The sequence below is a fragment of the Bubalus bubalis genome, chromosome 2 (genome assembly GCF_019923935.1).
Source record: "Bubalus bubalis isolate 160015118507 breed Murrah chromosome 2, NDDB_SH_1, whole genome shotgun sequence".
Taxonomy (NCBI): Eukaryota; Metazoa; Chordata; class Mammalia; order Artiodactyla; family Bovidae; genus Bubalus; species Bubalus bubalis.
Genome location: NC_059158.1, coordinates 156,694,627 through 156,717,784, shown reverse-complemented (window position 1 = coordinate 156,717,784; position 23,158 = coordinate 156,694,627). Strand labels below are relative to the sequence as shown.

The 23,158-nt window shown below is 45.4% G+C and overlaps 1 protein-coding gene across 2 annotated transcripts in view; it reads right to left on the bottom strand.

Annotated features, from left to right (window-relative positions):
* Window positions 1–21,167, bottom strand: part of SMARCAL1 (SWI/SNF related, matrix associated, actin dependent regulator of chromatin, subfamily a like 1) — a 53,130-nt gene extending 31,963 nt beyond the window's left edge. The window contains exons 1-7 of one of the 2 annotated variants that reach the window (XM_044937776.2): window positions 20,863–21,167; window positions 18,349–18,384; window positions 17,113–17,951; window positions 16,443–16,493; window positions 12,544–12,783; window positions 9,580–9,630; window positions 1,945–2,131 (exon numbers count right to left, since the gene is read on the bottom strand). In XM_044937776.2, the coding sequence (XP_044793711.1) occupies window positions 1,945–2,131; window positions 9,580–9,630; window positions 12,544–12,783; window positions 16,443–16,493; window positions 17,113–17,893 (1,310 nt within the window). In that variant the 5' untranslated portion in view covers window positions 17,894–17,951; window positions 18,349–18,384; window positions 20,863–21,167. The remainder of the gene's footprint in view (window positions 1–1,944; window positions 2,132–9,579; window positions 9,631–12,543; window positions 12,784–16,442; window positions 16,494–17,112; window positions 17,952–18,348; window positions 18,385–20,862) is intronic. The other variant, XM_006067228.4, reaches the window with a different exon arrangement.
* Window positions 21,168–23,158: the final 1,991 nt, after the last annotated feature.

Below are 23,158 nucleotides of genomic sequence, written 5' to 3'. Positions count from 1 at the left end.
TGAACAACAGTCCCCTGCATTGCAGGTGGATTCTTCACCAGCTGAGCTACCAGGGAAATGTGTAGTCAAAGAGTAGGGAGAAGCTCCAAGACCTTTAGGTCATGGAAGCGAAGTGGGTGGAGTTTCCAATAAGATGAGTTGCTCTCTGCCTGGTGCAGGTGAGGCCCACAGGATGGAAGGCAAGAGAGTGGGAAAGCCTCCCTAAAGAGGGTCTGGGAGGGCCGTGCTTGTCATGGGAGGGATCTGGTGGGAAGGGAAGGGAAGAAAGGAAAGAAGGTGGGATCAAAATATGGCTTTTCTCAAGGTCAGAGAGGACTCTGTATGCATCAGCATGGCAAAGACAGAAAACACTGGAGAAAAGAATGATGTCCAGAGAGAAGGATGGAGCAAGAGTGTTGGTCTAGGAGGGGCACTGCGGCTCATTACCTAGCAGCCTGCAACCGTGACCATGACCCTCCAGGGCAGTAGCCCTGGCTAACAGTTTGTGAATAAGGCATGGGATTACTACTCCATTCCTTCAGAGCCCCACTGGCCTGGGTTGGAGTTCCAAGTCCACCACCTGGGAGCTGTGTGCCTTTATGCAAGTGATCTATATCCTCCTTGTGCCTCAGCTGTCACGTGGAATAACAGCCAGACCTACTCCAGAGAGTGTAGCAGGCGTTCATAATGTCTAAAAAATTTAAAACAGTGCTTGGTGCCATTGTAACTGCTGGGAAAGTGTCCCTCTTATAACTAGTATTCCCCAAAATGAGAAAAATAACCAAGATACAGTGACAGTAACTTGCTTGACCCACATGATGAATCAAGGAAAAGCTAAAAGGATCTCTGAAAGCCAGATACCTGGTCTCCTGCTCCAAACACCATTCCTCTTTCATTGGAATTCCTGCAAAACTGATCACTTGCTCAGGACCCTGATAATAAGCCAGCTGACTAGTTCTTCTCCTTTCCTTCTTACACAGAAAAGACAGAGGACATCCCCTCTTCTGATCAGCAGTTGGCATGGCCCACAAGAACTCCAGGCTGCACAGGTCTTTCTGAATTGCCTGAAAACAGCATTTCTGCCCTTTGGAAGCCAGTGACCAACCAAGGTGGGAAAGTGAGTAGTGGGCCTATGGGTGGCATGAGCCGAGGACACATACGTTACTTCTTACACTATTTCGAGTAGAGTTTGTGCGCCCTTGCCATCCAGAGTCCTGATTAACTTCATTTCAGTTGCTCAGTCATGTCCGACTCTGCGACCCCATGGACTGCAGCACACCAGGCTTCCCGGTCCATCACCAACTCCTGGAGCTTGCTCAAACTCATGCCCATTGAGTCGGTGATGCCATCCAACCATCTCATCCTCTGTCATCCCCTTCTCCTCCTGCCTTCAATCTTTCCCAGCATCAGGGTCTTTTCCAATGAGTCAGTTCTTTGCATCAGGTGGCCAAAGTACTGGAGTTTCAGCTTTAGCATCAGTCCTTCCAATGAATATTCAGGACTGAATATCCTTTAGGATTGATTGGTTTGATCTCTGTGCAGTCAAAGGGACTTTCAAGAGTCTTCTCCAACATCACAGTTCAAAAGCATCAATTCTTTGGTGCTCAGCTTTCTTTATGGTCCAATTCTCACATCCATACATGACTACTGGAAAAACCATAGCTTTGACTAGACAGACCTTTGTTGGTAAAGTAACGTCTCTGCTTTTTAATATACTGTCTAGGTTAGGGATTAACTTAGGGAACTAACTTAGGGAATTCCCTGATTAACTTAGGGAATTTGAAATCAATGGTTACAATCAGGCTTTGGTGATGGCACACCTGGGCTGTTTAATTCTAATCCCTAGATGCTTTTGAAAGGTTGTGAAAGAGAAGTATTCATAAAAGAGGGAGCATCTGAACCTACTTCATGGTGATTGATAAACCTGAACAGGAGAGAGCACAAGAAGACAAAGGAAGAACCTACTTGACTCCAGCTCTCTGAAAGGGCAGCAGGCTAGACACAAGCTTGGAGTCCACCCTGGACAGGTCTGCCTCGGGGATGTCTGCCACAGGAGAGAGAGACGTCTTCTGGAGCTGAGCGGCGAAAGCCAGGGTGAGGGTCTTGGGCAGAGGATCCAGCTGAACTTGTGGAAGGCCGCGCACTCTTTCCACTAGAAAGAACAGAGGCATAAGAATTGGAGAGTTAATGCCCAAGACTTCTGGGAGAAAAAAGAAGGAGCTTTGAGATACAAAGTTCAAGGGCTGGAATTCTGCAATGTGCCACCTTCTTCAAAAAAGTAACTGGAGAGAAAACTGGGCACTGACAGATGCATGGCAGAGCACCAGCTTTCTCCCTCTGTGCTTAATGTCCGCAAACAAAGAGGGTGCTCAGTAATGCAAAACTGATCTTCACTACGCTATGCAAACACTGGAAAGAACTAACATGTTTTTGTGACTGATCTTTTTTAACCTAAAGTCATTAAAAAAATTATTTTAGTATTTCCTTTCAATAAATAACAACCCATATTCTTCAAAAATTAGCCCAGTTAAAGCAATACTTAGAATGAATAAATCTTGCCTTGTTTTCATTCTCCTTAGGTTTTATTTTGGTTTTGATACTTGAGAAGACAGAGAACTTTAAGCTACATGCTGTCCACAGGCAAGAAAGCACTGCAGTCCATGCAGAGAAACTGTGAGGTGTTTCCAAGAAAGAAGAGCAGCTGTGGCAGCCTGGATGGGAGGGGAGCATGGGGAGTATGGATACATGTGTATGGCTGAGTCCCTCTGCTGTCCCCTGAAACTATCACAACATTGTTAATTGGCTATATTCCAATACAAAATAAAAAGTATTAAAAATAAATAAAAGCAAAAAAAATTAAATAATAAAATTAAATAATATCACAAGCCGGGAGGTGGGGTGGGGGGGAGGGAGAAAAATCAGTAGGACGGGAGCGCTATTCACAAATCATGACAAAGGGCAGCGTCTATGCAAAGGCCACCGACTGAGAACAATGCACATGGCCTTGCACTTTGGACATTTTCCATAAGAGAAAAAATATCTCCTCTTGGGAGAGGTGGCCTGTGGACCAAATCAGTCTACTTATTGTTCTGATAAATAAAGTTTGTGGGGAGACAGCTGTGCCCATGTGTTAGTAGACGGTCAATGGCGGCTATCGTGCCTAATGGTGCAGCTGAGTCACTGGGACAGAGAGAGCACAGCCCACACAGCCTGAAATATGAACGGTCTGGCCCTTTACAAAGGAACTTTACCAACCCCTGCTTAGCTTAGAGTCTACACTGGGCGTGGCCATGGCTCTCTTTGAACTAAAGCTTATACTTCAGGGTCTTCACTTTCCTTCCACACGCGCGGCTTCCACATGCCAATATAATGGATGGAGAGACCTTTTCTAGTTAGAGCCATAAAACTAGCTGGGAAAAACAAATGAAAGCAAAGTAATTGCATTGATTTTTCTTTTCTGAAGGAATTTAGCTTCACCTGATTTCAAAAGAAAAACAAAACAAAACCTCTTTATTCAGTAAAGAAACAGAAAAAAAAAAACAAACCCAAGTTCCAAATAAAACAGAATTCTGCAGGGTGGGGGAAGGCAGGATAACATCAGTTAAAATTTAAAGTTAGAGAAAAGATTGAGCTAGAAATCCCTGGTAGTAGAATTATCATTGAACTACCAGTCACAGCCTGCTGTCCCACAGTGGCAGCTTTCAAGATGTCTTCCCTTTCATCATTTCCTTCAAAAAATCTAACTAGAAGAGTGACCACTGTCTACAGATCCTCAATTGCTCTTTACCCTTTAACTCTCAGGGGCATCCTGGGAGAGTCATAATAACCCACCAAGGGGCTCATTGGATTCTCCAGGAATCCAGGTGAAGGAATCAGAGAGAGAACTTGGGTCCATTTCATTTCTAACCCATGTTACTTGAAATTCTAAGGCTGCTGGGTCTCTATTCCACAGGCTCATGTGTTCTTAATTTCCCCACAAGGTATTCCAAAAGCCTTCAGCCACAACCATCAACTGCCGGTTGTAAATACTGAAGTGAATATGGAGGCTGAGCCATCTACCACCACCTTAAATTGGGTTGCATTTTCAATATATTTAAATCCATTTGTCTTTCCCTAAATATTTCTGTTGTTGTTCAGTCACTAAGTTGTGTCCGACTCTTTGTGACCCCATGGACTGCAGCATACCAGGCTTCTCTATCTTTCATTATTTCCCAGAGTTTGCTCAAATTCATGTCCATTGAGTTGGTGATGCCACCTAGCCATCTCGTCCTCTGCCACCCCCTTCTCCTTTTGCCTTCAATCTTTTCCCAGCATATTTCTGGAAACCATTTGCATGAATAGCATCACCCTGATAAGAAATTAGGTAACGCTGATGGCTTTAATAAAAGATAGACTGTTTGTACTGATGCCAACATACACTGTAAGCTTCCAAATTAAATCCGAGCGTGCTGATTTCTGCACACTTCAAGAGGCTGAGCACTCCATGTGCTTTCAGAACCCATTTTCATTTTAATCCAGTGATCTTCAGCACTCAGATACCTGATGAAAGCTAAGAAAGGGCTGATGATCCAGCGGGGGTGGGATGCAAGGCTTTGTGCGCATTATGTCCTTTCAGCCACTCAAGGGGGAAAAAAGAACGCTCTACTCTGTTTCCTATCAACTGCTAGCTCCCCAAATCCTACGCTGCGGGTTCAGCCCACAGAGTGTGTTTCTGAGACCGCCTGAATTCTCTGTCAGCAACTCTCTGCTACCCTTTCCCCGCGCTGGGAGATCAGATGGATGTGCTATCTGGCTTCATGAGTCATCGAGAAGTCGTTTCTGTAAAACAGCTCTCTGGCAGAACGCTGCTGGCCCACATGGCGGAGAGATGTGGATGTGAATGTTTTCAAATAGCAGCCGACAAGACGAAATCACTGATTTGGGGATGAGGAACCCTTCTGGACTGTGACAGGCAGGGGAAAACAGAAGGCCTGCTGCCAATTTCGCTGTGGCCAGGAGGCCGTGAGTCATCACTGAGAGGAGAGGGAGGAGGAACACTCAGAGGAGACTGGCCTGACCTGGAGACCGGAGCTGCCACTGTATCTGCAGTGGGCACTCACACTCTCAGGTCTTACTGTTAGGTCACTAGCTCAGGTCAGTAATCTGATTTCACATACGAGACCTAGGGGTGGGAGACAGGTCCAGACTCCCCAGGTTTATGATCTGTTACCAGAGGAATGGAACTGCGATATATGCAGCACTTCATCTCCCTAGTCTCTTAGTTCACAGACCTGGTTTCTCCATCGCCTAGCAGGTCACATCACAAACTCAGAATCACAATTTTAATCAGACTTTACTGTGACCCTGCAAGGCTCCCTGACAAGGAAAACAACTGTTTCCTTTCTCTGGGTCCCGATTTTCCCCAATCTATGAAATGGGGAAGGGAGAAAAGGTAAGATATACTCAACTGAATGCAGAGTTACAAAGAATAGAAAGGAGAGATAAGAAAGTCTTCCTCAGTGAACAATGCAAAGAAATATAGGAAAACAATAGAACAAGAAAGAATAGAGATCTCTTCAAGAAAATTAGAGATACCAAGGGAATATTTCATGCAAAGATGGGCACAGAAATGTTATGGACCTAACAGAAGCAGAAGATATTAAGAAGAGGTGGCAAGAATACACAGAAGAACTGTATAAGAGAGAACTCAATAACCCAAATAACCGTGAAGGTGGGATCACTCACCTAGAGCCAGACATCCTAGAGTGCAAAGTAGCAGGCCATAGGAAGCATCACGACAAACAAAGCTAGTGGAAGTGATGGAATTCCAGCTGAGCTACTTCAAGTTCTGAAAGATGATGCTATGAAAGTCCTGTAATCAATATGCCAGAAAATTTGGAAAACTCAGCAGTGGCCACAGGACTAGAAAATGTCAGTGTTCACTACAGTCCAGAAAGGCAATGCCAAAGAATGTTCAAACACAATTGCATTCATTTCACAAGCTAGCAAAGTAATGCTCAAAATTCTCCAAGCTAGGCTTTGACAGTACGTGAACCAAGTGAGAGCTTCCAGATGTTCAAGCTGGATTTAGAAAGGTAGAGGAACCGGAGATCAAATTGCCAACATCCATTGGATCATAGAAAAAGCAAGAGAGTTCCAGAAAACCTTCTACTTTATTGATTACACCAAAGCCTTTGACTGTGTGGATCACCACAAACTGTGGAAAATTCTGTAAGAGATGGGAATACCAGACCACCTTACCTGCCTCCTGAGAAATCTACAGATCAAGAAGCAACAGTTAGAACTGGACATGGAACAACAGACTGGTTCCAAATTAGGAAAGGAGAACATCAAAGCTGTATACTGTCACCCTGCTTATTTAACTTATATGCAGAGTACATCATGTGAAATGTTGGGCTGGATGAAGCACCAGCTGGACTCAAGATTGTCGGGAGAAATATCAATAACCTCAGATACACAGATGATACCACCCTTATGGCAGAAAGTGAAGAAGAACTAAAAAAAAAAAAAAAAAATTGGCTTAAAACTCAACATTCAAAAAACTAAGATCATGGCATCTGGTCCTATCACTTCATGGCAAATAGATGGGCAAACAATGGAAACAGTGACAGACTTTATTTTTTTGGGCTCCAAAATCACTGCAGATGGTGACTGCAGCCATGAAATTAAAAGACGCCTACTCCTTGGAAGAAAAGTTATGACCAACCTAGACAGCATATTAAAAAGCAGAGACATTACTTTGCCAAGAAAGATCCATCTAGTCAAGGCTATGGTTTTTCCAGTAGTCATGCATGGACGTGAGAGTTGGACTATAAAGAAGGCTGAATGCCAAAGAATTGATGCTTTTGAACTGTGGTGTTGAAGACTTTTGAGAATCCGTTGGACTGCAAGGAGATCAAACCAATCAATCCTAAAGGAATTCAATCCTGAATATTCATTAGAAGGGCTGATGCGGAAGCTGAAGCTCCAATACTCTGGCCACCTGATGGGAAGAACTGACTCATTAGAAAAGACCCTGATGCTGGGAAAGATTGAAGGCAGAAGATGGGGTCAACAGAGGAAGAGACAGTTGGATGGTGTCACCAATGCAATGGACATGAATTTGAGCAAGCTCCAGAAGATGGTGAAGGACAAGGAAGCCTGGCATGCCGCAGTCTGGGGTCGCAAAGAGTCGGACGTAACTCAGCGACTGAACAACAACAACCAGACGTGGAAAATCAGCACTCGGGGTCACTGTTGCACCTCTGTTATATTCTGTGAACCATTATCACCCCTGCAGTTGTGTCCGACTCTTTGCAACCCTATGGACTGTAGCCCACCAGGCTTCTCTGTCCATGGGATTCTCCAGGCAAGAGTACTAGAGTGGGCTGTCATGCCCTCCTCCAGGGAACTTTCCCAATCTAGGGATCAAATCTGTGTCTCTTACATCTCCTGCATTACCAGGTGGGTTCTTAACCACTAGCGCCACCTAGGAAGCCCATCATTATAGTGAATGCAAAAAAAGCAGTCCTAACTCTAGAATTCTTAAATCAAGGTCCATGGGATTAGTAATATAAAAAACAAAATCTTTACATGTGGGGACTTCTCTGGTGGTCCAGTGGTTACAAACCTGCCTTCCAATACAGGGGACGAGGGTCTGATCCTTGGTCAGGGAAGGAAGATTCCACATGTTGCAGAGCAACAAGGCCTGAGCACTGCAACTAGAGAGGCAATGTGGACCCCGAGCGCTGCAACTAAAAACCCAAGGCAGCCAAATATAAATAAACAAAATAAATTTAAAAAAAAAAAAAAAACAAAACCTTACACATGGCCATTCTGTATTATTTTTCCCAGTGAAGACTCCATTGTTTCATCATATATTTCAATGAGTCCATGGCCCACAAGACTTGGAACCATTATATAACGCTACGTGAGCTGCAAGCCATGGTTTTTCAACATTACATTCGTCTGCTAATGCTGTAAATGTCCTGCTTTTTGTTGTTCCATAAAAGTCAAAGGCTTCATAGCTCACATATTTACATGTCTTTCTGTGGCTGAAAGACAAAGGGCTGAGAGAGAAAAACTCACTTTGACTGCTCATCAAAAATTCAGCTTCGGCCAAATAATTTGCTCATGCCACAATCTCCAAACAGTTGCAGCTAAGGAGTCTCAGATAAATGTCAGCCACCCTTTTTGCCTCAGCTAGTGGCTGCTGACACTAAATAAGTAAGTCATCATATTCAAACTGAACCCCAAATTTGCAGCAAGTTTTCCCTCAAGGAATCAAATGCTCTTCCCTCATATTTAATTTCTGTCAGAGGATAGATATGGATTAAATACCTTCCCTCCCCCTTTTTTTTTAACTGAAGGGCCAAACGCAATCCAGAATATTGAGCTACCTACCTGATGTCACACAGTAAATCACATAAGAAGGACACAGAGGGAAGAGACCTCTTCCTTACACCCCTAGCCTGGTGGACACCTCCCCACCTCCACTGCGCTGGAGAATGTCTCTCCCGGCCTGACAGGTACCATCCCCGGGACCAGAAAGTTCTCAGGGGTCAAGCAGGGGGAACCTGTGCTGTGCCAGCTGCACACCCACTGCAGGATTTGAAGTCTGGAAGATGGGTGACAGACAAGCATTCCAGGACAGGCCAAGATATGACCACATCACCCCACCCCACCCCTTCCTCAGGCATACTGGAATTCATTCATTGCCCCCACCCAAGCAGAACACAGAGAAGCAAAATGATAAGCCCAAACTGACTTCTTCTCATAGTTGTATCTGTACACATAGCCCTTCCCTTGGTCAGGCTCCAAAGCATGTACTAAACACTGATGTGCCCTGGCCTTGGCTTCTGCCTCTGGCAGAACTCAGCCCATCATGAAGCCCGTTACCACTATGGCTCAGCTGCTTCCACAGACCTTCTGGTTCTAGCAGTAAGTGAAGAGCCTGCTCTTACAGGGGATCTAAAGTAGCTTCCATCTAACCTCAGCAATCCTAGCTTGCCTCTGATTCCCAAAGCCCACGAACGCTCACTTCTCGTTCTTCTGTGATGGGTGGGAGGGTGCACAGGCCTCGAGTATCTGACTAGCACCGCCGCAGCCTGATGGAACATGTGGCCCTGCATTTCCCTGAGCTGTCAGAGAGCCACTACCACAGAGCGCAGGGGCGTGGCTGAGAGCATCTTCGCCTTTCCCAGTCCTGTACTCAAGCGTGCCATGTTATCACAGCGGAGGGGAGGAAGGAGGTGATTCTTCTAAAATAAGTTATATTGGGGCTTCCCTGCTGGTGGAGTGATTAGGGGTCTGCTTGCCAATGCAGGGGACACAATCCCTGGTCTGGGAAGACCCCACATGCATCGGGGCAACTGAACCCACGTGCCACAACTCCTGAGACCTTGCTCTAGAGCCTGTGCTCCACAACAAGAGAAGCCCGCACACGGCAGCTAAAGAATGGTCCCTCACCACAGCTACAGACAAGCCCATGTGCAACAGTGGAGACCCGGTAGAGTCAAAAGTAAAGAAATCAATCTTCAAAAAAAAAACTACATTAAATCCGAGGCATGTGATTAAGGCTTAACAACAGCATGATATAAACAAGCAAGGTGGGCAGCTCACTGAGTTTACTGTATTCTTCCAGGAGAAAGCTCCACTTCCGGGTCTTGACATCTGCAATAACAAGAGACAAACAGGCAAACGTGACACCGTGCCCTCCTGCAAGGTCACCACACTTACTGATTCATCCCCTGGTTTCACAAAACCCCAGGAAGCTCGGGTGGTGGGCACCTTGTGCTGACCTTGCGCTGGGCAGCGGGGATAGAGAGACTGACAACACCTTTCATCGAGGCTTTCACAGAATTCAGGGAGGAAAGACAAGCAGCCGTGGAGATGGCACTGGGCTGCTAAGGGTGGGGACAAAGGCAGTTACACGGACAGAGGACCAGGGATGGCCTAGCAGGTGAGAAATGCCCTCAATCTCCAAGGCTGGGATAATACTATAGCTTGTACTTATTCAGTGCTTACTTTAAGCCAAGAAACTTATATGACCATGTCCTTGGCTCTTCAATGTGCTATAAGCTGGGCACCATTATTAGTAGCCTTATTTTGTGCATGGCAAACAAGCTACATGTGGTCGGAGTGGTCAAATCCCAGGTCTGCCACTTCCTGGCTGTGTGACTTTGGGCAAGTTACATAACTTCTCTGTGCCTCTGTTCCCACCATCTGCCAAAGGAGGATCCTAGAGCCCTGCTTCGTAGGCTTCTTGTAAGGATTACATAAAATTTAAATGTAAAATGCTTATAAAAGTGGTCTGGCAAACAATGCACTCAAAAAAAGGTAAACAATGATAACTTATTATTGTGATGACGATGCCCTCTTCTGATTAGCGGAGCATAGCATCATCTACACACGTCATTAACTAAGAAGGGTGAGCATTTCCCTACCCAGCACTGACTCGTTACTTCCAGTTTTCCTACCAATCTACCTTTTGAGAAAATCAAGTAAGCTGCAACTCAGTAAATGCTTTCTGGGTAGTACAAGAGAATTCTTCTCTGTCTGGTTACTGAGGAAGCAAGGTGGTTAGGGAAAAGGCATCACGGACACCAAGTCCACGTCAGGAGAGAAGCAAGGTGGCCCAGGTGTAATGTGACAGAAAGACCCAAAGCAGACAGCCCACTCCTGATGTGGAATAGTGCAGGAGGCCCTTTCTGACAACAGCTGGATCCTGACGGCGGCAGGGCAGCAAATGGAAAGGCCCGTGAATAACTGCTATGGTGAAAAAAAATCCAATCATGGTGTTTTAACATCTAGTGGGTCTGGGCAGGGTTTGGGCGTGAATATTTTTGCTGTTCTCATTCCTCCACAAACAGCAGATCATGTCAGGAGTGTGATTTCAAAGGCGACACTTATCAGAAGTCACAGGTCATCAGTACTTGCCTTTTGAGGGCCACCCCAAGCAGAGGTCGAAGACCTAAGGGGTCCAGGGGACGGGGGGACAACACTCTTTGGACTTGGGCTGGGCCCTGTGCATCACACCTAAACCCTACTCCCCAGCCAGGTGTCACCAGTCAAAACTCTATCCATCTAAAGGATAACAAGGCAGCAGCCAGCATAACCCTCTCCTGAAGGATCCCCAACCTCGAGGAAGGCTCGCTAAGCAAGCCACTCCACAGAGGCTGCATCCACAATGCTGCCTGAGCATAATGTCTCAAAGGCAAGAGGTTTAAAGGTTTGCTTTCTACCTGCCTGTGTGTGCTGTGCTAAGTCGCTTCAGTCGTGTCCGACTCATTGCAACCCTATGAACCATAGGCCACAGTCTCTTCTGTCCATGGGGATTCTCCAGGCAAGAATACTGGAGTGGGCTGCCACTTCTTCCTCCAGGGATCCTGCCAACTCAGAGACTGAACCCGAGTCTCTCATGTTTCCTGCATTGACAAGTGTGTTCTTTACCATTAGCGCCACCTGGGAAGCCCTTCTAACCTGCCTTAAAAAAAGCTAAAACCATTTCAAGAATGGGAATACAAAAGCTACACTGTTTTGCAAAGCAACAAGGCCCAAGCTAAGAATGAAACCCAGAAGTTCAGAATTCTGCTCCTTATTCTGATGTGGCAGCTTTTGAAGAACCTCACAAAAAAACATCAAGCAAAACTGCTCTGCTTTGTCTGGTGGATTTCAAGCCTAGCTGATTATTAGACTCACCTGAAGATTTTTTTTTTAAACGCCAATATCCAGGGCCCCACCTCAAGCCAATTAAATCAGTAGCTCTTGGTGGGAACCCAGGCATCAACATTTACTCTGGGGGTTGGACCGGCCACTCTGTGATTTACCCACTGCTCTAGGTGGTTGGGGGGAGAAGGCAATGGCACCCCACTCCAGTACTCTTGTCTGGAAAATCCCATGGACAGAGGAGCCTGGTTGGCTGCAGTCCATGGGGTCGCGAAGAGTCGGACACGACTGAGCGACTTCACTTTCACTTTTCACTTTCATGCATTGGAGAAGGAAATGGCAACCCACTCCAGTGTTCTTGCCTGGAGAATCCCAGGGACAGGGGAGCCTGCTGAGCTGCTGTCTATGGGGTCGCACAGAGTCGGACACGACTGAAGCGACTTAGCAGCAGCAGCAGCAGCAGCTAGGTGGTTGGGAGGCGGGCTCAAGCTTGAAAACCACTGGCTTAGCCTATGCAAAGAGTCAGACGTGACTGAGCGACTGAACTGAACTGAGTCTATGCAAAGGCAATTATTTTTATGGAAAACACCTATATTTCAAGCTCTCCTAAGGACAAAATAAAACTAAATGGGTTTAAGTGGTTACAGCAGGAACTTACCTGCTTCTACCAAGCAGACACTGCCCAGGTGACCAGGGAAGGAGTCTTCTCCTTGAGAGGCCTTTAAGGACAAAGCACACCCCACTATGTGCTCAACTATCGGTAACAATTTAAGGAACACCTTTCCACAGGAAGAGGAGCAGGTTAGGAAGGCTTTGCCAAGAAAGTCACTTGTGAATATTTAAAGAGACGGGAACACCTTGCTCTGAGATCATGGGCCACTGTGCCTTCTGGGAATTAGGCAGAGGCCAACTACTTGCCGTATTTTCTGGAATCCATCTGTTTAAACAGCGCAATCAGGTCTTCTGAATAGCCGATGTCTGCCTCGAAGCGGGCCCGGGAGATGAGCACGCACTGCCCTTTGACAAAGGCCAGGGAGGGAGCTGCAGGAAGCCCTGTCTTGGCTATAATGCCACTGCTGGTGGAGGGTGACTCCACGTGGCCCTCGGCCCCTTCCAAAGGCTGCAGGGTGATCCCCGGGAGGCGCTGGGCTGCTTTCACTGCGAAGAAGAAAAGGACAGAGGTGATGACCTGGTAACTTTTAAGGCCCTGGCATGCTCAGGCAGATAGGAGAGGAGGCAGAAGCAGGGTGACAAGGAGGTTTCCTAGGCAGGCAGGAGACAAGAGGTGTGGTTAGATGGGGAAGGTGAGCAGCTGAGCTTTAACTGGAGGTTCAGAGATCTCAGGATTACCTGAATATAACTCTTCTATTCTTTAGGTTTTCCAATTTAAAACTTAGAATTCAGAAATGAACAGGGAGAAGAGGGGTCTCACCAGGATGAGTAAACTTATTAGATAATTCCTGCAGCTATGTCAGAGAAGCCACTGAAGGAAATCAACATACCTGAAATCAGCCCCTTAACCCTGTTCCCAGGTCACTGCTCTGTCCCTCACTGGGAGGACAAGGAAGAAGACACAGGACTGTCAGGCCACAAATGCAGTTTTGAGCCTTATTTTCTCTATTACTGAGGCATTTTATAGATTAATAGATTTGATGACATAAAACTAAACAGTCAAAAAATTCAAACTGAAATGAAAGGCAAAACTACTGAATAAAGACATCTGCAAGAAATATGAACAGAGCTCATACTTAAAAAAAATACTGAAACCACTAAGATACGTTAGGTAACCAACTCAAAGGGGGGGAAAAATGACCAATAGACATTTGAGAAACATGCAACTCTGCAAATAATCAGAGTAATAAAAAGCCAATTTTTACTTATTAAACTTGCAGAATTAGAAAAAATAGATATCTGAAAATCTTGGAAAACAATCTTGCAACACAGAGCAAGAGCTATAAAAAGTCATAATAATGCTTCAAGCTTTAGGAAGTCTGTCTCAACTAACATAAATTGAAAACACAAAAATTTATAGACCAAGGTGTTCCTTACAGCTTTGATACTAGGGAAACTGGAAGCAAATTAATATTAAACCAAAAGAACATGATTTACCCAATTTATGACACATTCTTACAATGGAAGGTTATATAGGCTTCCATTAATTAATTAATTAATCTTCCATATATAGCCATTAATTTTTTTTGGAAGAAATTTTGGAAAACACAAAGGTACAAAAAACAATATTAAATCATCTTTAGGAGGCCAAAGCGGTTCAATAACAGACATGTACATTTTCATCATTTAGAATGAACTGTTTAACATGCACCATTAAAATAAAAATGCTTTAGAACTTCCCTGGTTGCACAGTGGGTAAGAATCCGCCTGCCCATTTAGAGGACATGGGTTTGATCCCAGGTCCAGGAAGATCCCACATGTCTCCGAGCAACTAAGCCCGTGCGCCATAACTACTAAGCCTGCTGCTGCTACCACTGAAGCCTATATCCTACAGCCTGTGCTCCGCAACAAGAGAAGCCACAACAGTGAGAAACATGCGTACTGCAACTAAGAGTAACTCCTGTTTGCTGCAACCGGAGAAAGCTCATGCAAACCGCACAAAGCAATGAAGACCCAGTGCAACCCAAAATAAATACATAAATAAAAAATTAATAAAAATGCTTTATGCAGGAACACTAAGTGAAAAAGTCAAGATACAAATTATATTAAATATATAAAACATTGTATATTTTAATGCACAGGCAAAAAGGCTGGAAGGAACAAAACTAAAATGCTAATAGTGAGTGGGGACAGATGGGGGGCAGATGAGGGGGCTGGTTTTTCTTCTTTTGCCCATTGATACACTTTCCACACGGCCTACAAAGAGTTTTTGGTAGGGTTCAAAGAGTGTGTGGTAGAGTTAAAAAGTCAAAGTTCAGAGGTGAACCCAATCAAATAACAGAAAGACTGACAGTCTTCATAAATTATACTAATGAAAAGTGTAATCTACTAAGATGACACAGCAAACATGAACCATCTGAAAATGAAGAGAGAAGGATAGAGGCACAAATTCATGATTGCTGCAAGGGTTTTCAAGATACACTTTGGTAGAATCAGACTGTGCATGCAAAACACTGACAAGGATACAGGGGAGCGAAACAGTTCCTGTTCAGCAAAATTCACCTGAAAGCTACACTGAGAATTTTGTGCCCAACAAAGTTTTAAAAAAAAAAATATGTGGAGCATTACCAGAAATAATCATACTGCACAGAAAACCTAAATGAATTTGCAAAAGCAGACATCATCTGAGTCACCATACATTATGGACAGAGAGAGCAGGAGTAAAAAGATGACAAATCAAACAAAAGAGAGACTTTAATCATTCTCTATAGGTTACTTTTTTATACATATATAAAAGTATAAAAAAGAAAAAAAAAAAACAGGACATGAAAAAGATTTCCTAACGTTGGAAATCACTGGTTTAATATGCAACAATGCAACACCATGTATCAAGACCTGCAGTGTTAACTCAGAGCACTGTCTCTCCTCTTCCTAACACGCAATAAATGGATTAAAATAATGGTAAGGGCTTCCCTGGTGGCTCAGTGGTTTTGAATCCGCCCGCCAATGTAGGCGACCCCTGATCTGGGAAGATCCCATACGCTGCAGAGCAACTAAGCCCGTGCACCTCAACTCCTGAGCCTGTGCTCTAGAGTCCGGGAGCCACAAGTACAGAGTCCACATGCCACAAGTACTGAAGGCCACTCACCCTAGAGCCTGCGCTCTGCAACAGAAGAAGCCACTTCCATGAGAAGCCTGCATACCGCAACTAGAGAACACCCTAAGTAGCCAAAAGTAAATAAATAAATAGATAAAATAATAAAAGAAATAAAATAATGGTAGACATGAGCTCTCCCAAACCTAATGGTGTACATTTCAAGTGGAGGAGGCAAAAAAAAACAAAACCACACACACACAACACAACACAGGAAGTTCTGCAGGGGCTGTCTCATCACTTCCAGAAACTATACTAGTGATTCTAGAGAATTCTACCCCATGCCCCAAATCTGCAGAGGAGTAACCTCCCCGTGGATCCTCTGCTTTCCCCTTTTTGAACTGGGTGGGGAGAGAGAGGGCACTGACACGGCCAGCGAGGAGGAGGAGCAGAACGGGGCTGACACTGACCAGGTGCAGGCTCCAGGCTTCAGAAGGCGACAAAACCTTGGTGCGGGATAGTCAACAAGATCACAAAAGACAGGAGTGGTGCACCTGGGAGCCCTGACCACCAACAGATGTGGCACAGCCTGGCACCAGCCAGGGCAATGCCCCTTCTCTGTGCCCTCGGGTTTGTGTTGTTGCTGAACTGTTACTCTTCCTGGCAGCAGGGCCTGCACAGTTGCCTGGCATGGCTGGAGCCCACAATCTGGTGGGAATAGGCCCTCTGAAGTCAGATGGGCTGGGTTTGAATTCCAGTTGCACAACCTATTGGTTGTGTGTGAGCCTATGTTAGTTACAGAGCCTCTCTGGACCTCAGTTTTGCCATCTGTAAAATGGTTGTTTTAAGGAATAAAAGAGTTAGCAAATATATAAGGGGCTTAGAACAGCCTTGCATGTAGCAGGTTCTGATAAGTGCTAGCTTTTGTTAATATGATCAGTGATGTCCTCCCAAGGACCTGCCTCACTAGGCTGGCCATGGTGAGAAGAGGAACATTGGGATGGTACCCCAAAAGCCATGTGAACCACCAGCTAGACTACATCTGCTACTTCTAAGGAACTCCTCAAGAGCAGCTTCTCCCTGCAAGAGGGGGCACTACACACCTACTTACTTAGGGGACCATAGTCAGTCATGCTGAAGTTCCACGTCTTGGTGGCAGGATCTGAAACGAAACAGAAGTACCCAGTTTGCCCACAATAAGGCCAAAGACTTGGCATGAGCAGTACTTGGACATTCAATAAAGGCTTGTTGAATGAGTGAATGAATGAATGCACGCATGCATGCTAAGTTCAAGACAGTTGACTGTAAAGCCCCTACTGAGGTACAAAATCCCCGGAGAGGGCAGACAGCAAACATACCTGAGGATAGCCACTTTGGTTCTGCCCTTCTGGATTAACTAACCTGAGTGTGCCACTTCACCTGGCCAAGCCAGTTCTATCGCCTTTAAAATGGAAATAACATCTGCTTATCACATCAAAAAAAAAAAAAATGCTGTTTGGCTTAAGTGCTACATTGCACACAAAGCACCTGGCAGCAGGGGAATGGGCCTGTGAATAACTATGCATCCATTCTCCACAGGGCCACGAGGCAGCCCCCCAGGCGTGGCAGCTATTGGAAGGGATGCCTATTACAAAAGGAAACATGAACTAAAATAGAAATTTTCTAACAACTGGATGGACAGAATGTGCCAATGCATCTTCTTCATGTTTATGAGAAACTGTTAGAGACTCTAGAAGTAGGGAAAAAAAAAATCTGAAAGAACCATTTGGAAGACTCATTACCGTAACTTCTGCTGGGTAGACTCTTAAACACTGCGATGAGCGCCTCACTGTACCCAATCTTCACCTGGAATCGCTCTCCGTTCCGGATACACCTTCCCTGCTGGGAGCCTGCCACTCTGTGCAGCGGGGTCCCTGCTTTCTGTTGCAGTCTTCCTTCTGTCCTGGGCATCACACTCCCTGAAATGTTCTGCCCAGAGGTGGAGGGTCTTGCCGTCCTGGCCTCTAATTCAGGATCCCTAGGAGGCTGTCCAGAGGAAGAGGCTGCTGTCTCCTGAAAATTCTTCACTTTGGCCAAAGGCTTGTGAGTTGTGTTAGCGAAGGGTGTTGACTGGGTCTCGAGTGAAGCCTGAGGATGACCTTGACCTAACTCACAACCCCAGAGCTGTTGGCTGGGGACCCCTGGAGGACTGTTTGCCAGGGGCGGGGAGATCCCAGCGACAGTCACTTGATTTGGTGGGCGGTATATTGGGCAGGCTGTGGGCATCTCTTCTGGCCTCTGCCACATTCCCTTTACCTGCTCGGAGGTGTTGGGAGGAAAACTGTGGGGATTTTGAGGTCTCTGGTCACCATGAGATGAACTGCTGGGATTTTGTTGTTTGAAAAAGATGCCATGGCTCCCTGACTTAGAAGGATCTCGGGGGAGGTTTTGGGATGGGCCCTGCTTGGACTGGGCAGGTTTCTGATGCTGTTCTGCTAATAGTTTCTCAGCTCTTCGGGCCAGAGCCTTCTGCCGATTTGCTTCAATTTTTTTCCTCTGCTCCTCTGTAAGAGGCAAGGACATTTTAATGGGGAGATGCTCATGCAGGAATGTCAGTCTGTAATCGGAAACTTGGCAAAAGCTGAGAAAGGAAAAACAACATGGAAATAGACATTAATTTTTAAATTTTTTTTTCTTACCTTGATTTCAACAAGCTTTTGTCCCAGGAAATGCACAAGGAGTATAAACAAAGGATATATTAAAATTTCTTTTATAATTAAACATATACACACACACATATGACAAAAACCATGACCCTGATAAAAAAAGCAAATAGCAAGGTCAATCAAATCCAAAGTTGAAAAGGTATTTCAACTGCAATATTTTTCTCCCTCTCATCCACCAGCCAAGATGAGTTAGTTATCAGATCCCAAGCAAGTTACGCAGTGCAACCTAAATCCATCAGATAAAGAGAAGGGAGTATTTCAAACTAGAAAGGATAATGGATTAGACTGACATAGACCAAAACAACTACATACCATGATGTGACATTTATAAAATAGCCTCTTTCCAACCTGGAAGAAGGAAAAAAACATTAACATCACACAGACTGCACACTAAATTCACCCCTCAAATTGAATCCTTTTATTATTCCTAGCAAGGCAATCTGCAGGTGGTAAACCTACAACCAAGGAGCAACAAGTGACTCTTGGAAAAGTAAAGTGAAAACAGTAATACATGCTCATTGTACAAAGCCAGATGCTACATACAGATGTAAAGAAAAGAGTACAATTAATCTGTAATCTCATCATCCATCAATAACCACTGTTCATAGGTGGTGGTTTAGTCATTAAATTGTATCCAACTCTTGTGACCCCACGACAGCCCACCAGGCTCCTCTGTCCATGGGATTTCCCAGGCAAGAATACTGGAGTGGGTTGCCATTTCCTTCTCCAGGGGATCTTCCCCACCCAGGGTTCAAACCTGTGGCTCTTGCATCTCCTGCTTTGGCAGGCAAGATTATTTACAACAAGCCACCAGGAAAGCCAGCTAGTGTTCATAGAGTACAGTATAGCTAGTGTTCATAGAGTACAGTATAATTCTTTTTTTCTATCCATATCCTTAGATACAGGTCCTGTATTTTGGAGACAGATGAATTTACTACAAATTAGCAATGGCACCCCACTCCAGTACTCTTGCCTTTAAAGTCCCATGTACTTTCCTCCTTTGGGTTTGGCAACTGAGTTCTCCCATCGTTTCTATGAGACACCATGGACTCCTTCCCCCAAATTCCATTTCTTTGTGCTCAAGCCAGCTAAAGTCGATGCCTGCTATTTACAACTAAAGCATCTTAGTAAGATTTTTTTTTTATCCTGGAGACAAATAGCATATCAGGACAGGATTTACAGATTAAAGATTGACTACCATAGATTAGGGAGAAGGCAATGGCACCCCACTCCAGTACTGTTGCCCGGAAAATCCCATGGATGGAGGAGCCTGGTGGGCTGCAGTCCATGGGGTCACGAAGAGTCGAACACGACTGAGCGACTTCCCTTTCACTTTTGACTTTCATGCATTGGAGAAGGAAATGGCAGCCCACTCCAGTGTTCTTGCCTGGAGAATTCCAGGGATGGCGGAGCCTGGTGGGCTGCCGTCTATGGGGTCGCACAGAGTTGGACACGACTGAAACAGCTTAGCAGCAGTAGCAGCAGCAGCAGCATTTCTCTTGAGAACCATTGATTCTAGATGCTCTAAGGAAATGAGTCAAGCTAGATATTTTTTGTATTAAGAAGAGAGTTGGGAAGAAGTAAAATAATGCCTTTGAAAAGCCACATAAGGGCCTAATTTAATACCACTTGACTATTCCCCTCACTCTACTCGTGGATCTCTTAGAACTACATTCTGTTAATTAGTATGTCAAGATTTTCAGCAGATGTTCGTGATGAGGTAATTAGGTTACATCCCACTGTCTGTGAGACAGCTAGGCCAGAGCATCTGGGTTTCGTGGATGGAAACAGCAGCGGATGCAGAGGACATGTTGTAGGAAATTGGTGTCACTGGAGGATTCATCAGCTGAGCCACCAGGGAGACCCTGGTTCTATTCCTGGGCCGGGAAGATGCCCTGGAGAAGGGATACATAACCCACTCCAGTATTCCTGGGCTTCCCTGGGGGCTCAGATGGTTAAAGAATCCAACATCTGCAATGCAAGAGACTTGGGTTCAATCCCTGAGTTGGGAAGATCCCCTGGAAGAGTGGTAAAGAACCCACCTGCCAAAGCAAGAGCCGTAAGATATGCAGGTATTCTTGCCTGGAGAATCCCACGGACAGAGGAGCCTGGTGGGCTACAGCCCATGGGTTCACAAAGAGTAGGACACAACTGAAGCACAGCACAGCAGGATCTTATACATACTGTATCCCAAGGCTGATTTTATCCCCCAATTAATTTACTTAGGTCCTTTTTCCAAGAGCTGAGCCACTTTTACAGCATTCTAGGCCCAGGCTCTACACTAACTTCTCTGGCTTGATTCAGAATAGAGTCGGTTCTCAATGTGCCACGGAATGTTTACAGTGATGACAAGGGGGTACGGGTGGGGTACTCTGAGAAGAGCCTGGGGTTAAAAAGGTTTCCTTCCTCCTGCGACTGTCTTTGACCAGAACACCCAAACATCTGTCCCCAGAGACCTCCTACTTCCCCCAACCGCCAACAGTAAGGAAGGGGTTAGAGAAAGGCTTTGTTCCCGGGGCTCCGCTCAAGTTCTCAGGTTCCCTTGGCAAAACACTCCTGCCTAAACTTTCCATCCAGGCTTTGCCGCGACCCCAAATTCTCCAGGCCCAAGGCCTGGTGCGCAGTCTCCACTAGCCAGGGGAGACGAGGCCGTGGGGTGAGGTCCCATTGATCAGCCCCAAACCATAAAGCCACCCCACTACACGGAAGCCCCTCTTCTTTTTGTTAGGACCTGGGTTCCACCCTATTTTGGGGGCGCGCATCTCCCCCCAGACTTGGCAGGACGGAAGCACCATTCCCACCCCTATCATCTCCACTTGGATTCACCCTTTCCGTTGGCCACTCCCTGCTCCAGGCTGGTATTTGGTCTCGTCCTTCTCCGCCGCCTTCCTCCCAGTTTACCTTCTCGGCTGGTGAGACCTAGACCGCGAGCTTCATTCTCGCCAGACCCCGAACCCAGGCGCGTCTCCAGAGCCCTCCTGAGCCAAGTTGCTCTTCCGGTGACCGGTTAGGCGCAGGTACTCGAGTGCTTGCCAGTTCGCTCGCTTTATTTCAGTTCCCTGGCCTGAGCGGTAGTGTTAGTGGCAGTGTCGGTCATCGAGGAACTACATTTCCCAGTGGGCAAAGCAGTCCGAATTTCGCTTTAAAAAGTGAGAGTTCAGGAGGCGGGAGGCCGGAGCGGTGCTGCAGAGCCTTCTGGGATTTGTAGTTTGAGCTTGGAACCTGGTGAGAATTAGGAGAGACGCAACGTCATGGGCGGGGTGGAAATAGTCCACCCTGGGAATTGTAGTCCTTCCATTTCCTGATGATGAAGCTGAAGCTCTAATCCTTTGGCCACCTGATGGAAAGAGCCGACTCATTAGAAAAGACCCTGATGCTGGGAAAGATTGAAGGCAGGAGGAGAAGGAGACGACAGAGGACGAGATGGTTGGATGGCATCACCGACTGGATGGACAGGAGTTTGAGCAAGCTCTGGGAGACGGTGAAGGACAGGGAAGCCTGGCATGCTTCAGTCCATGGGGTCCCAGAGAGTTGGACACGACTGAGCAACTGAAAAACAGTTCCCTGAAAGGTTTCACCAAACTCCGGATCATTAAACCAGAGTTGTTGAGGTTTCCAAAACTGAAGTCTTGCTGTGAAGAACTGTCAGAGTTGTGGGGTTTTTGTTTTTGTTTTTCCATGCTCTTCCTTATTTTTAGTAGCACCCAGGAAGGAAGCAGTATGAGCTGTGCAAAGTGTACAACATCATCATAACACAAGAATTTCATTTGACAAGTCAAAGATCCTGAATCTGTGGCTAATCTCATAGTACTATGGAGAGACGGGCAGTCGGGTTTGGTAGCCCTGGAGGACCGGTTCCTGATACTGATAACTTTGCAATTTAAGCATCACCTGCAGTTCCAACGCCCACCTGACCTTGAACCAAAAGAGAATTAGCGTTGTCATCACTGTCGTTGTCATAATCATCCTTTTCATCTTCAGTCGTTGTGTTGAGCATTTATTCTGAACTGTCTCATTTAATCCTCACTACAATGTTAAGGAACACACAGTATTTGTATCCCCCTTTTACAGATAGGAAAATGAACGGCTACTGGATAACTTTTTCAAAGCCTTATTAGCCTATTTGTGGTTCTGACTCTGGAGCCCACTTGAGAGAAAATTAGTAACCTGACACTATCAGAGCCAGTTTACCCCATTTCTGAGCACCAGTGTGAGCCCCATTTCCATTCCATAATCAACTCCACTGTTCAATATTGTTGGTAAATACAATATTCCCCTATCATCAGTATTGCTATTCTGTTTCCAAACATGGCACATTTAAAAACAAACAGGTATATCATTACTTAAAGATCTGGAAAAACGACCAAGATGTATTGTTCAGGAAAACAAAGCACATCAATGCATACATTTTGGTCCATTAAAAAAAAAAATCCTTACCTATCAGTGTGTGTAAACTCAGTTCACAGCCAAGGGAGGATGGGGTACACTAGTCTACTTTTTAATGTAGAATTTCCTGAATTACTTCAATTTTCTTATAATAATCGTATAGAACTTGTGTGACTTTTGAAACAGTGAACCAGGTTTTTTTTTAATGACAAAGGCATTGGCCTGTCTTACAGGCCTTGAGTGAAGTTAAGCATAGTGTTCAAACCTCAGCTCCACCCCTTTCATTGGCCAAGTCAACACAGTGACCCTACCTCTATTTCCTCATCTGTAAAGTTACAGTAAGAAAACAGTACCACCTTTCTAAATCTTCTTGTGGTAAGGATCAAATTGAGAAAATACAGGAGAAGCACTTAGGGAACTGTGAAATCTCAGAACAGATGGGAGAGAGACATTGCTATTATTTGAGATACATCTTCTTCGGTTCACTCACTCAGTTGTGTCTGACTCTTTGCAACCCCATGGACTGCAGCACACCAGGCTTTCCAGTCCATCACCAACTTCTGGGCTTGCTCAAACTCATGTCCATCAAGTTGGTGATGCCATCCAACCATCTCATTCTCTGTTGTCTCCTTCTCCTGCCTTCAAATATCTTCTTAGGCCTTTCATTACTTATACCCAGAAGCCATTTCCTACTATGTAGTGTGAGCAAAAATGAATGAACATCTGTCCCTGCCCT